The 14,863-nt window shown below is 41.2% G+C and overlaps 1 protein-coding gene across 10 annotated transcripts in view; it reads left to right on the forward strand.

Moving 5' to 3' along the window:
• Positions 1–14,863, forward strand: part of synrg (synergin, gamma) — a 34,954-nt gene continuing 20,091 nt past the window's right edge. For 4 of the 10 annotated variants that reach the window (XM_046389496.1, XM_046389499.1, XM_046389500.1 and 1 more), the window contains exons 1-12: positions 1–110; positions 4,941–4,981; positions 6,158–6,309; positions 6,706–6,833; positions 7,565–7,670; positions 7,784–7,895; positions 8,843–9,289; positions 10,828–11,106; positions 12,268–12,348; positions 12,514–12,710; positions 13,682–13,927; positions 14,007–14,134. In XM_046389496.1, coding sequence (XP_046245452.1) covers positions 76–110; positions 4,941–4,981; positions 6,158–6,309; positions 6,706–6,833; positions 7,565–7,670; positions 7,784–7,895; positions 8,843–9,289; positions 10,828–11,106; positions 12,268–12,348; positions 12,514–12,710; positions 13,682–13,927; positions 14,007–14,134 — 1,952 coding nt within the window. In that variant the 5' untranslated portion in view covers positions 1–75. The remainder of the gene's footprint in view (positions 111–4,940; positions 4,982–6,157; positions 6,310–6,705; positions 6,834–7,564; positions 7,671–7,783; positions 7,896–8,842; positions 9,290–10,827; positions 11,107–12,267; positions 12,349–12,513; positions 12,711–13,681; positions 13,928–14,006; positions 14,135–14,863) is intronic. The other 6 variants (XM_046389505.1, XM_046389506.1, XM_046389497.1 and 3 more) reach the window with 5 other exon arrangements.

A 14,863-nucleotide genomic window follows, 5' to 3' on the forward strand; every position in this document is an offset into this window, starting at 1 on the left:
CCGGGGTTGAATTTCCCAAGCTAAAGCTCCGTCACTGCTGACATCATCTTCCTAATAGTGACTGCTGTTATCAAGATGGCGCTGCGGCCAGGATCTGGGGGAGGCAGCAGGTATTTTAGCCTTTTAAAATAAACTCTGTCGTCGAAAAATAAATAATTTGTGAAATATCCGCCTCTGGGTTCCGCTTAGCAACACGCTGGCCACACTAAAGTACCTGAAAGACAGCAGTGAAGGCTTGTTTTGTTGTCGAGGCAGGGTGATGAGATGAGATGGCTGGTTGTCAGGTGTCTCAGCCAACGTTATGTTACAGGGGAAGCTAACGTTAGCTAGCGAGCTGTTTCTGCTGCCTGTCATACTCAGAGTGGACCAAAAATAATGCCACAATGTTCATATACTTACAAATCTCATACGTCCTGGCGTCTGTATTTGTCATTTTGTCCGCAGCCCACGCTATCCACTTCTAAAACCTTTATGGAAAAGATAATGCACATCACTCTCTTGTAGCATTGTTGGGAAATAGCTAGCATCTGTACAGACAGGCCTGTGAACGGCTGATATTGTTAATATATTAATATAAGCTTCGGCTTTCAGACTAATATGTTATCGGTCATGTAGCTATTTAGTGTCCTTGGTGCACTACTGAGTATTTACGAAAGGGAGGCAGATGGAAAGTGAAAAACTTACAAAAACCTGCTAACATAATTAAGATTTTCGTTTCTGTCACACCAGATTCAGAGGCTTGCTGTGTTTCACAGCACATTGCTCTGCTTCATGTTTAACGAATTATTATTTACCGGACTACACAGACAACACTGTCACATACGTGTACTCCACATGTCTAAGCGGCGGGTCTTTGTAAATGTTTAGGAGGTATTCGCCTATCTTTTTAAGGCAGTGTGGTGATGGTCAGTGAAGGAGATGAAAAGGCCAGACTCATGATTCTTTGATAAGCTGAACTCGAGCAGCTTGAATAATGAATATGGTGTGGTTACAAGCATCTCGACTAGCCAGGTGATACTGATCTGACAGGTGAAACCAAAGCCCTCCAGACTGTGGATGCGTGTAGGAAGTAGGAAAAAGCAGGTGTAATGTGAAGACCTGGGGTAACTGTTGTCCTCTTTTATATGCATGTCATTCTGCTGTCTGATAGACAGACATTGACTTGGACTATAATATATCTTGGCTTATGTCAGTATTGTTTGCTTGTACTGTGTCCACTCAGTGTTAATATGTAGGGTGTCAATCTGCTTTAATTTTTGAAACAGAAGAAGAAGAAACAGAAAAAATGACTTAATAATTCAGTCACAGGAAAGGGCAGGCATTTTTTTTCGCCCCACCAATAAACTGTATATACTTTTAGCCTGGTGCATCTGTTTTCTGTAACATATTGAAATGTTTGCCAAATACAACGGATAAGAATGAAGGAATGAAGTTTTTGATAGTTTCTGTGCCGTGTGTTTTTCTGGCAGACATGGTAATACAGCAAGAATAAAGTAAAATGTGTTAAGAGTGCTTGAGTCGAAAGCCAGGAGGTGGAGCAGTAGTGCAGCGTATCAAACCTTCTTGACAGTTGAAACAGTTTTGTATGTATTGAAGGTAAATGTATCATCAAAGATAGTTAATTATCATTAATTTGCAGTAGCTGCATTTTCTCATTAAATGGTGACAGAGATACATGACATCAGTGGGCATGTGATCACATCATCACACATTTGACTTCATGAGGGTCAGATGATGTTGTATTGCCTGCTTCTCAAGAGTGTCTTACTGTGTGGTGGTTTGACTTTTCCAAGTTGGATTTATAACAGGAAATATAATCTATTCCTCGCTGGCTTTAGTTCATGACAGTCAGAGTTGAAATTATGTCGGCATTTGTAGGTGAATTAGTTTGTGTAGAGTAGCAGGACAAGGGCCTTTGGCTCATGTGGTGGACTCAACCCAAATTAATCAAAGGTTCACTCAGCTTGACTGTGTTCCTGGATTTATTCTGGTCACATAAGTGATTAACATGAGCCAGGGCAAATGTTGTATGGTGTTTAGGGTCGCAAATAGCTATTGTGATGATCAATTATTTTTTAGATTATTTTCATTATCGTTTAATCAGCAGATATTCTCAATGTAGCCCCACCCAAAGCAACATCTTCAAGTTGCTTTGTGGTTAGACATTTGCTAGAAAGCAAGTCCTTCCCTTTGTGTCGCTGTCGCTGCCACTGATTTTTGATTGAAATTGAAAAAATGATTAATCAGTTAACGAAACAGTCGCTGATTAACTTTCCATTGATTGACTGATCTATTTAAGTGACTGATTTCTCAGAATGTGAAATGACTTCCTCATTTTGTATCCCAAAGATATTCTGTTTACAGCGATATAAAACAGATGTAAACAGTAAATAACTGCATTTGAGAAGCTGAGAATGTTTGGCATGTCTTGCTTGACAGATGATTTAAAAGAAAAAATAGGTGGTCAGAACTGTTGATAATCAAACATGGAATTAAATGTGATTCAGATGAATTAATCAACCAAATGTTTCAGCACTGATCGTGTGCCTTTATTTTGCAGTACTGCAGATAAATGACAGGTTCAATAACTTAATCACATAACCTCTCAGTCTGTATTTTTTGTCTACTATATTCCATGAAAAGAGCACGATATGAACAAGCTAAAATCATTTCAGTTTTCGGCTTCTCGTTGATGACATTGACTGAAGCTCCTGACCTCACTGTCTGCCTCTTGGTTTTCAGCAGTTTGATGGTAGCTGTTGGATGATTGCTTTCTACAAGGCACTGGCCTGCCATGTGTCCACAGCTGCTATTACTGCTTATCTCCCTCTATGTTAATCTGCCCAGCCATGAACTGTTATTTGCTGCAGGATGGTGGGCATCAGCGCTGTAGTGCTCCTATAAAAGCCTTGTAAGCTGCAAATCTTAGGGGGAGCAGATGTACGAGTCTGAAACCCTCCGTGTCAAGCATATCACTTAAGATAACACAGAGTTGTATTGCATCCGTACTGAAGTTCATCCTCTTCTATAAAATAAAAAGTGAAATGTTTTTAAATCGCAACTTCGCAAAGCAAATGGCATCAATATTTCCTTTATACACGCTGTGATCTATATCACTGAATTTAAACATTCGAGAAGACTTGATAAAGGCTTTCAGATCATCTCATTCAATATATGAGGAGGCCATCTATTATCAGAGCTTTATTCATTTCATTCCAACAGGACACATAGACATCAATTGGCTGGTTATCAGCAGAACCACAACACGTTGACATGAAAGGCAGATAAACAACAATAGAAGACATTGTAAAATCACTTTGTGTATCAGAGCCTTATTCTGTGATGACATTACTGCGCTACCTTTTGTAATGGTTGCCCCCCTCCCCCCCCTCCCTTGGTGTATTTAAACTGTCAATGAGTGGCAAACCTGTTTTTTGCCACTTGGGAGCAGCAGAAACAAGCTGTAAAGGCAACATTGACATATTATTGCTTTATAAAGATTAATTTATAGCAAACTGTTGCGTGTTTATACACCCAGCAGACATGGAGCTGCATTATTATTGAGTGTAAACAGTGACTTTGTCTACCTGATCAATCTCAGTGCCGTATTTACTCGCCCTCCAGCTCTCTTTTGCTCTCCACCAACTCCTGAGGGAAATCTGTCATTGTTTGTTTCACCAGCTAGTTACTAACTGTGTCTGATGAGCCGATACAGTGGGTTTGTAGAGCATTGTCACAGAAAAGAGCTGCCTGCTGTTGCTTCTGTTGCTAAAAACAGTGCTGATGAATGAATGACTGAACCAAAAATATGGAGCCCTGGTGTTCAGTTTTCAACACTTGTACTGTGTAAAGATTCAAATTTTCTTCATGTTGATGAATTAGCAAAGCTTCCAAAAGTCAATTTTCCTTGTAGAAGAAAAATTCGCACCAAATTTATTCTGTATTTGCGCTTGGTAGCTGATAATTGCAATGGCAAATTCTTGAACTTTGTTATAATGAGTTCCCTGCCTCCCTTTTGTTAGCACAGTTGTGTCGGTACTTTGTCAGTATGATAATGTCACTTGCCCATTAGATTAGTTGAATGCTCTTCAATGCTCAGACTGAACTTAGAGTTGGTCGGGGAAGCAAGAGACCTGGTTCTTCTTTTTCTATTGGTCTCTGCATCATCAGCTCCAGCCTGAAAAACTAAGCTGTAATAAGTTATTTGACAAATAGCTGAAGGCCTGTGCAGGTTGGCTCTGGTGAGGGGAGACTTGTTGCAGGCCCGGTGACAGTGAGTCCAAGTCGCCTGTGGAGATGAAGCTGCACCAAGGTTGCTGCTTTTTGGCAGTAATGGAAAGGAAATTCACCAAAATCTGGTCTTTATGAGAAGGCTGAAACTACTTTCAGTTTGCAGAGCAAAGAAAAGCTCCCTCTGTACCTGCTGCTTTTTCCCGATCAGAAAATGCCAACAGCAAACTTATGTAGGATAACTTTTTTCTTTACCCTCTCAGATTTATTGCTTTTAATGAAAGCAGCTTTTATTTATGTTGTGTTTTGGAACTGCAGTAGCACAATGAGATACACCCTGAATTTAGATGACTAAAAAGACGCCTTAAGAACTACACAACCACCGTGTGTACACACATCTAACAAAGTAATATCACAGTTATGAATAACTGACAAGGCTTTTACTGGGCATAAATTCTGTGATTTTTTTTTTATTACAGCTAAATGCAGTCATGGCTTACAAAGGCTTCTTAAACTAATTTTACTGTGTTTTATCATAATGTTTTCTATGTTTGGTCCCTGTAGCTTTCTTATCTTTGGATTTTAGGAATGTTGAATATTTACACAGCATGGCTGGAAGCCTGATTAAGATTTCTTACCATTTCCTACAATGGTACTTTAGGTTTCGGTTGAATCTCATAACCTTCATTTTTTTCTTTTTTCTCCTTCAGTTTTATGTATCCTGTTGGAGGGGGTCTGGGACCTCCACAAGGTGAGTCATTCTGCAGTCAACATTACCAGTCTATTCCTCCAAGTTGTTTCTTTGAAATATATTAAACAGATTTCATTATCAGAAGTAATTTTTTTCTAAAACGTTTGAGTTTCAACAGTTATGGTGAGAAGTAAAAACCACAAAAACTTTGGCTTTTATTTGGCATTTGAAATTTGCTTCAAAGTACAGTAAATTTCTTGATGTTGTTACACATTTTTGTGTGATTTTTTTTAAGCTCCTTTCTGTTCAAGTGTATTAAGGATTTCCAGAAAAGCGAATAAACTCTACATAAATTTTGTCCCCAACTTGCACTTTCACTGATCACACACAAATGCAGAACATCTCCAGCTATCACATGACTTAGTACTGGGTTCACTCATTACTGATTAAGAACGTATGTCTATTAAACTCCAGCCAGATTGTTGCTGCTCTGCTTCTCATTAGTCTCTCCTGTCAGCACCTTGCCGTCAAAGATCACCATTAGTCACTGGGCAGAAATAAGTAGCAGCAAATATTCGGCACATTGGAGCCATTGTTAGCCTTCCCAGAGCAGTGCATTGCAGGCCTCAAATGTATTAATTCAGCTGTGTGTGCTTGTCATATTTAGGCTGTTGACTTTGCAGTAACAATCCCGATAAACCATCTACACACCACCAGGATAAGCGTCTCTAAGGGGTCATTACATGCTCCCATTAGCTATGTCATTTTAGACAAAGTAGATTGTTTGCAGCCTACTAAACAAGCTACTTATCAGCCCCGCTGAGCCCTAACACGGTGAATCATCTGGAGGCTGCAGGAGGAGCTGGCTGCTCAGCTCTGGCTGTCAGCTCACACAGCATCTGTGAAAACAAACAGACACTTTTTTCCATTTTTTTCCCCTCCCTGCTCTAGTTTTGCTCCAAGCTGTCACAGTAGTCACCAGAAAAACAGATTTGGTTGTTGCTGAGCTTGTGTCTTTTTCCAGCTGTCCAAGAAATTGATTTGCAATACTGAATCATGTCCACACTCTGGAGGCTTTTTTTTTTCCAAACTCCAGACTCGTATTGAGTTTTCTTCAGCATACTTTAAATTGGATTCACGCTCATGCTTCAGATAGTAATTGTATGCACTATTCTTTGTCGAGTCTACAGTACATTGTAACTGTGTGTGTGTGTATTTATTTCTGTATTTTTGCAGGGATGGTACCAATGCAGCAACAGCAACAGCAGCAGCAGCAACAGCAGCAGCAGCAGGGCTTCCCCATGGTTCCTGTCATGCAGCCGAACATGCAGGGCATGATGGGAATGAACTTTGGGGGACAGATGCCCCCAGGAGCCATGCCTATGCAGGTGAGCTTGAATATCTGCGCTGGGTGTGATACTGTGCAGATACACCACATTTATTCAGTGTTTGCACTCTTTTTTTTTGTGAGGTGAAATTGTTCTAATGGGGGGGTTTGCCACCTGAATTTGCATTATTTATCACAAACTTGGTAATGTATACTTCCATTTATGAATGTATAATACTGAAGCAGTGTTCCATCGATTGAACTGATTTCATTCAGTAGGAATGTGTTTGCAGCTTGGTGATTTTTTTAACAAGACTTTTAAGTTCATTAAGATCATTCTGAAATGCATTGCCTTGGCGTAAGCATTTAATACATGATAGAAGCAGTAAAAATACTAATGAAATTGCTGAGTGGCTGTTTGCATTTTCTTTCTTTGTGTGTGTGTCTGGTCTGACAGGGTGGTATGGCTATTGGGATGCAGACCCCTGGGATGCAGTTCTTGGGTCAGGCACAGTTTATGGGTATGAGACCTGCTGGACCCCAGTACACTGCTGACATGCAGAAGCAAATGGCTGAGGAGCACCAGTAAGACATGTTTTTGTTAATGTTCCTCTTAGGGTTTGTTTGTTGTATTGACTAGATCTGCCATGATTGGTCGATCAAAAAAAAAAAAAAATTGTTAACCTAAAACAGGCAAACACTTCAACATACATCGCCGTGATAAGAACTTCCTAAAATGACAGAAACCATCTTCAGGTAAAATTAGTTTGTCGTGTACTTTGAGTTTTTAGTTTGGCCCATGTCCTATCTGCTAACATGGAGGCAGTTATGACCTGTTCTAGTGACAAAGTACATGTGATATGAGCACAGCAGTTTTAACAGCTTTTGACCTATCAATCAGGGGAAAACACCTGCAATGACTTGCATACTTGTTATCTTGATTGCCAAATGATTTGCATAAATATATGCATTACTTACATAGATAAAATATAATCTAGCTTTTGTCTTTGTGTTATCTTTGTTTTAAACATATATGACAAAGGGGTGTTTTGGGGGTTTAAGATAGTGGCAGTTTTTCCCCAGTCAGACCCTTTGTTGCATTTCATTTGTAAATTCAGACATTCTTCTCAAAAGTTTTATACTTTTGTTTTTATATACTTTTGCCCTGTATTTTACTCAGTCTACTCTACAAACACTTTCTTTCGGGCTAATGGCATAAATAGTGTATACCACTGTCTTGCCCTGTTAGCAACCTTTTCAAGAATGTTGTTTACGCTTCTCTCCATATAATGTGTGTACTCTTCCTGCCCTTTTAGAAAACGTCTGGAGCAGCAGCAGAAGATGCTGGAGGAGGACAGGAAAAGAAGACAATTTGAGGAGCAGAAACAGAAGCTGAGGCTGCTCAGCAGTGTCAAACCCAAGGTGAGTCTCCCTCTCCTTCCACAGCCTGTTTATTTTAAGATTTTTTATATCCATGCCCACTGCATGTGTCTGTGACCCTCTGGGCCCTTGATACTTTATTGTTCTGTACTCAGACTGGAGAAAAGAGCCGCGATGATGCCTTGGAGGCAATCAAAGGTAACCTGGATGGCTTCAGCAGAGACGCGAAGATGCACCCCACTCCATCATCACAGACCAAGAAGCCAGGTACCTTCACCTCAGTGTTTTAGATTTAATCTCTGGGGTTTTTCCCCTTTGTGCTTAGATTTAATCTCTGGGTTTTTTTCCCTCTCCATCTGCCTCTCCATCAGCAGAGCTGCTCACTGTAGCTTTGTTGAAATTATTCTGTATGAGAATAATAGTTGGATCAGAGGCAGGGCAACGTGACGACTGCCCAGCTGGCAGCCAGATGAGTCAGAATTGGGGATTTTATGTCTGAGTATGCAATATGCAATACAGATTCGCGTTTCCTTAATCACATTATTTTCCCATCTGTCACATTGTCCGTACACCTGGCAGTATTGTTGATATCACTTTTTAGTAGAGTCTTGATTTTTATATGTGTGTTCAACATGAATGTTCTCAACTTTGTAGAGTGTACTAAATCTTCAGATTTCTCTGGGTTCGGGAAATTTCCCCTAACCTTCTCAACGGCTCAATGTCACAAGTTTCTATGAGTTGTGAACAGTTTTTCACCCGTAAACCTGTCAGATTTTTTAATCTGATTGATTACTAGCAACTAGACAAGCTGAATAAACCCTGTATATGACAAACAAAAACAAAATGAGCATAGATTTTTGTCATTTACCACATTAATCATCTCAAGGTCCCCCAGACATATGTTGTGATCCACTGGAGGGGTCCCGACCCACAGGTTGGATCTGCTTTAGAGTCATTATGCTGGTGTCGATGTTCATCCAAGTGATCATCAGTAGTTCAGTTAAATAGTTTTTTTTTTTTTTTTTTACTTCTTATCTTATTAATTAAATGCTGTACGTCAAGAGATTTTGGTTGAATTTGCAGTTTTACAATTTCTGGTCTTGCACAGAATAGCCAGTCTTATCTCACTTTTGCAATGTGTAGCCCTTGGTTCATTCTCCATTGTAGTGTGTGTCACGTGTTGTGCCATCATCATTATTTCTTCATTTTTGCAGACTCATCGCCATCACACCCGTCTGTCACCACTCACTCCCTCCCCCCAGCTTTGTCCGAGGACAGTGATGAGTTTAGTGACTTTCAGGGGCCTTTAGACGCCCCCACCTCCTTCCCTCCGCCCTCCTCCTTCTCCACTTCCTCCACCTTCAGCCTCTCCTCTCAGGCACACGTCCAGCCTTTGTCCTCTGCCCCCAAGACAGGTTTCTCTGAGGACGATGACGACTTTAGTGACTTTGTTCAAGGTCCTGTAAAGGCTTTCCCTTCCTCCGAACTTCACCTCTCCTCACAGGCCCAAGTCCAACCTTCGTCCCCTTCCCTGAGGTCAGGTCTGTCCTCCTCTTCCTCCTCCTCCTCCTCCTTCCCTCAGTCCCTCCCTGCCTCTGTGTCCATCCCCACTGTCACCCAACACTCTGCTGTCAACACCAGCTCCCAATCTACATTTCAAGGTAACTCTTCTTTTGCTTTGTTGACACCTCCCCATAGATCCTCATAGTTTATACACAGCCATTTACACTTTTGATCAATCTGAAGATTTTTTTTTTTTTTTTTTAACTTATATTGTTGCTTTAATTGCTAATGCTGAATATTTTCACTGGTATGTTTGCATTTTTGACTGGTTTTGCCCTGTGTTGCAGTGTGAGAGCATGCAGCAGCACAGCAGATGGCATGGTCTCATTAGCTAAAACTTAAAAGCTACCAGACATTACAAACTAGGCAAACAAGGACGCAAAATAAATAAGATATCCAACTTGCTTCACCATTTTAAAGAGAGACTGTTTCTCGCTGAATTCACAATCGATACAGAATCAGTTTATGATTCGAGCACTGATAGAAGATTGTCACTCTCTTGTGTCATCTGCTGTCAAATCTCTCTGTGAGCAGCTGCTCTCTGACAGCTCTCGGTCTATGGACTATGAATGACGGGGCAGAGAGATCACCTTCTGTCCAGAGAAATGCAGCAGCCAGCCCTCCATCAAGTGTTGCCCCCCTAGTCCTCTGAGACATTTCTGACCTAGTTGTTCAGCATCTGGTTGTTCTAGTTGTTAAGCAGATTAGATGGCCTCAGCATTGCTTGCCTCTGATTAAAGAGATGGGAGACCACGGGAGTGTACTTACACACTGCTGCTTGATGTGGGAAATGAGCAGTTTATTCCTGTTCAGATAATGTAGAATCAAAATTTCAAGTTGTGTAAGACATTTGACACATTTAATTGTTCCTGATGCTGTAGTGCTATGCGGTAGTAATATATGATAGATACCCTGTGTGTAGGCAGGAGTGCAACGTGTCGTGCTGAAAATGCCTATTGTATGACAGTAAGCCAGATATAAACACAGTGAGGTCTGCTGTTAACTTTATTAGGGGCACAAAATTTTACATCACTGTAATTTTTTTTATTAGTGGTCTTTCCAGCAGGCGTAGAGTAAAGATGTAAACATGTCCAAGTGCACTTGCACAAAAGACTCTTTTGGAACTGCTCGCAAATATTCGTAACACAAGGCAAAGGCTGTATATGAGGACATATTAGTTAAATAGCTTGATGTTGTCTGTGACTGAATTAGTTAAAAAAATAGGTATGGCAGATTTTTGATAAACATTTGATAAAACTGATAAAAAAAAATTTCATGGTCCCCTTAATAAATATTCCTAGCTGCAGCAGTCATATTGCTCTGGACTGGACAGGAAATATAAACTTTGCGTCATAATAGCATGATTTTATCAATCTCTCCACAGTGCTGCAGATTTTGCATCTGTATTTCCCTGACGTCAGTTTTCGGATTTTCTTTCACAAATCATATTACAAGAAACTAAACATAAAATTTAATCAGTAAATATTCTCCTAAATATAGCAAAAGCTGTAACTGTCAACTTAAGTTGAGAACAGTAAGAAACTTACTGATAAGAGCTGTTAACAATAATAGCAATAATAAGAGCTGTTTTGTATCAAAAACATCAAGAAACCTGTTCCTCATTCACCCCCTCTAGGCCCTTCCCTGGAAGAGAAGCTATTCTCCTCATGTGATTTTACTGCTGAAAAGATGGCCCACGTTAGCTTTAAGTCCAGGCAGAGTTTGGCTGAAATGGGTCCTAAAGCTAAAGTTTCAACCCAGTTTCAGTCCAGCACTAAATCCAGGAACTGGGCTGTGGCTCCTGAGGACTTGAGTTCTGTCTTCGTCACAGAAAAGCCACCTGAGGCCCCGGTGTCAGCGGCCAGCATTGCCCCATCAGTTGCTGACTCATCTCCTCAAACCAGTAGTGACAGTGGTGAGAGAAGTGCCTGTTTATTCGACTTTATAGCTTCTTCTTCTCTCCCTTTCTTTGCTGCAGTATTAACACAAAATCAAGGCAGTAGTTTCCTTTCTGTCCTGAGGAAATAGAGCTTAATCTATTCTATATCTTTGGGTCATAACTGGTTTACACCTGATTCCAGATTACAGTTGCCTGCGTGCTGTTAAATGAAATCTCACTGACATTTTCTTCACCTCTGAGATTATTATGGAATGGCAATGTCTTTGAGGTACTCTCCCTGGTGTCTTTACATCTTCGCCTAAGCCAAGTCTCTGCTCCCATTTCTCCCAGCTTTATACCTTTGTCACTTCAGGCCAAATCTCATTAGAGAGGCCTTCTCATGTTGGCGCTCTCTGCACACATTGTGGAAATGGACTGTGTCTGTCGCGGTCCTGGGGTAATACCTGCTGACTCAATAAGCTGCCGTCTGTTCCCTCGCTGTGTAACACCCTCTCAGAGAACGACCTCTGGCGCATGCTGACTGCTTTGGTTTAACAGGGATGCGCATGGATTGGCAGGTGCTACTGGGGCCCATACATAATCCAAGGTCAATTGTGCATGCCATTCTGCTACTCCTTTGTGCTGTTATTTGTTTGTCTTGTCTTGTCATCGAGGGAAATATAGATGCTCATCATTGAGACCGGGGAGATTTGTAATAAGATTTATTAAACTGCTCAAGACTGATGAATGTATTATGTGTAAAGTGGCTGCCTGAATAAACAGATGCCTTGCAGAAGGACTTTTAGAGACTGTAAACGAGCCATAGCTTTCTTTTTTTTGCTTGCAGAAGTAAAAAGTTTATTTAGGTCAGTGTTAGCTGTTCAATTAGATTTCTATTTATTTTTTTTCTTACAAGGCAGTCTTTTCTCTCCCTTCTCTTCGAAGGCTGGAAATGGCTCACAGACTGATTTATAGATGTCTGACGTGGCAGGATGCTTGTGATTCAGTGCAGGGAAGCATTACATCTGCACCAAGCCTTTCAGACTTCAGGTGTATGATTTTGTTGAGTTCGATACAAGCAGGGCTCAGCTGCCAAGAGGCTTGGCAAATCATATGCCTGTACGGGGCTTTTGCTATCTTTACTAAGTGTGTGTGTGTGTGTGTGTGTGTGTGTGTGTGTGTGTGTGTGTGTGACAGCAGGTGTTGGCGTATACCCACAACAAGAGCACATCCAGCCCATGCTGCCAGCCTGGCTTTACAATGACAGCCTCATCCCAGGTAAACATTTGTCCATGAATATGTCCACTGTTCTGTTTCAGAGATTTATATTTGACATCACACTGTGTATTGTGGCAGAAAATGAAACTGCAAGTTAAAAACTTTACTTCTTGATGTCTCAATTTCTAGTATATATTAATGTTCTTCCTGTTTTTCTCTTTTTAGAAATGTTCAAGAAAGTTCTTGAATTCACCATGACTCCTGCAGGGATAGACACAGCCAAACTCTACCCAATACTAATGTCATCAGGTCTTCCCAGGGAAGCACTGGGGCAAATCTGGGCATCAGCCAACCGCACAACACCTGGCATGTTGACCAAGGAGGAGCTCTACACTGTACTTGCACTAATTGGCGTGGCGCAGGTAAACGCTGAAGTCAAGACAAATTATCCACTTAGAATGAATTCACTAATCGTCGCTCTTGGCTTCCACAGAGCCTCATCATAAACGCCACAGTGAAATTAGACGTAGCTAGAAATAGAGAGAAAGAGGCAGTGCTGTGAATCAGCCCAGGGCTTGTGAAACATTGTTAGCCATATATATATATATCTCTGAGTTCCCATCAGCTGAGTTTGGCAGGAGGATTCTTATCATCCTTAGCCTGGGCCTGTCACCACCACACCATGAGGATGCAAATCTGCAGGCAGCTCACGAAACGCTGCATGCGACCACTTTCATGCGAGGAATAATAAGACACCTTTGGTGATGTAAATCTTTAAGGGCCTTGAAGCAAAAGCGAGACAAGGTGCATTCTCTTCTAAGGGGAAAAGGTTTGGATCCACCTGTGAAATCTGTTCAAAATGAGGTTGACTTTATTGAATAATTTATATGCAAACGTCAGTCTTTTTTCCTGGTTTGGTGATACACGATGGCATCAAATAAAATGGATTCAAAGTAGCCAGTGTGTACTGACAGCTGTGAGTGAGATCGAAAACTGTATTGTATTTGTAAATTTCTGAGGCTATGAAATTGTGAGACTTGCTCTTACAGACTAAGGTTGGTGTCATTCTATATTTTTCAGCAAACCCCGTAAAAAGTCCAAAACCAACAGTGTGCTTGGCTTTCTGTCAATACTTGTGTCACTTCCTCACTGCATCTGTAGCCCTGATTGCATTTTTCCCCCCAAAAAAGTTCAGTCTATTTCAGATTAAATCTTTAACTTAGTGCATTTTTGGTTGTTTTGAGACATCAGTTTAGCTCTATGGCACGGAAGAATAAGCGATATCAGGCGTTCTGCTTTGGTTGGCGTCTTTTCATTGGATTCGCTGACAGTAAGAAAAACATTAAGCATCACTCGTCGTACCCTTTAATTAAATAGGTTTCCTTTTTTTCAGAGTGGCCTCCCTGCAATGAATGTGGAAATCCTCAGTCAGTTCCCTTCTCCGCCAGTGCCCAACCTGCCGGCTCTGGCTATGGCCATGGCCCCCGTCATGCCCCAGCACCAGCAGCCCATGATGACTAAGCCCCCGGTCTCCATGGCCATGCCCACACCAGCACCACCAGTCATGGCTATGACAGCTGCCGCACCGGCTCAGGCACCCACTAACGCTAACTTCATCGCCAGTTTCCCTCCTGCACAAGTAATAATGACTTAAATTCTGCATTCTTCTTCACTTGATCATAATTCAAATCTTACTCACTAACGTGATGTTGACTCAGGCATCCAAAGCTGATGACGATGACTTCCAGGACTTCCAGGAGGCTCCAAAGGCAGGAACAGGAGAGCAGGCCTTCGCTGAGTTCCAGGGGGAACTTCCCACCGCAATCGCCCCTCAGCACCAAAACAGGTGCGGTGCAGTCAGGCAAAGTTTTTTCATTTAAACATTACAAAGTGCATTTTTATTGTAGCTTTAATGATTAGCAGTGTTTTAATAAGCAGAATGTTTCTCAGATTTTCCCTGGCTGACGTGACCCTCATGCTGAGTTTATATAACAAGAAATATATACAGGTCTTCAAGTGTTCCTCAATATTCCTTTGTCCTTTTGAACTTTAACTACTTTTCTGAAGAAACGTTCAGTGTTGAGGGTCTAATATTCAGCCCTCATCGGTTATTTGTAGCTGAGTGAATCTGCATAATATCTGTGCCTTGCATTGTCTATCTTGGAAACCATACAGTGAGAAACACTGTCTTAATATCTGGTAGTAACCTCCTCAGAATAACAATGAGTTTGGGTCATCTCTTAATGAATTCATTTCAGTGGACAGTAGATAAGCTCATTTCTTTATCTTAGTTTCCAAACCCATATGGAGAGACCGGAGGGGAGGCTGAAAGGCAATTATCTGTTGAAAGACAAAGAGAAAGCAGAATGAAAGTATCTCACATCTAAGTGGCCTAGGCGTTTTATAATGCACTCCTATTTCTCCCCTGATAACATAGAATCCTGACTGTTTTAGCAATGTAACAAGAATTCCCCACAGTCTGAGATTGCTGTCTGTGAGTGGCTGAAAAGCTCATGTTGGCCTGCCAGCCTGAACTGGCAAGCATAACTTACTGTCAGGTGTCTTGCAGAGAAAA

This window comes from Scatophagus argus, chromosome 5 (assembly GCF_020382885.2).
Source record: "Scatophagus argus isolate fScaArg1 chromosome 5, fScaArg1.pri, whole genome shotgun sequence".
NCBI lineage: Eukaryota > Metazoa > Chordata > Actinopteri > Scatophagidae > Scatophagus > Scatophagus argus.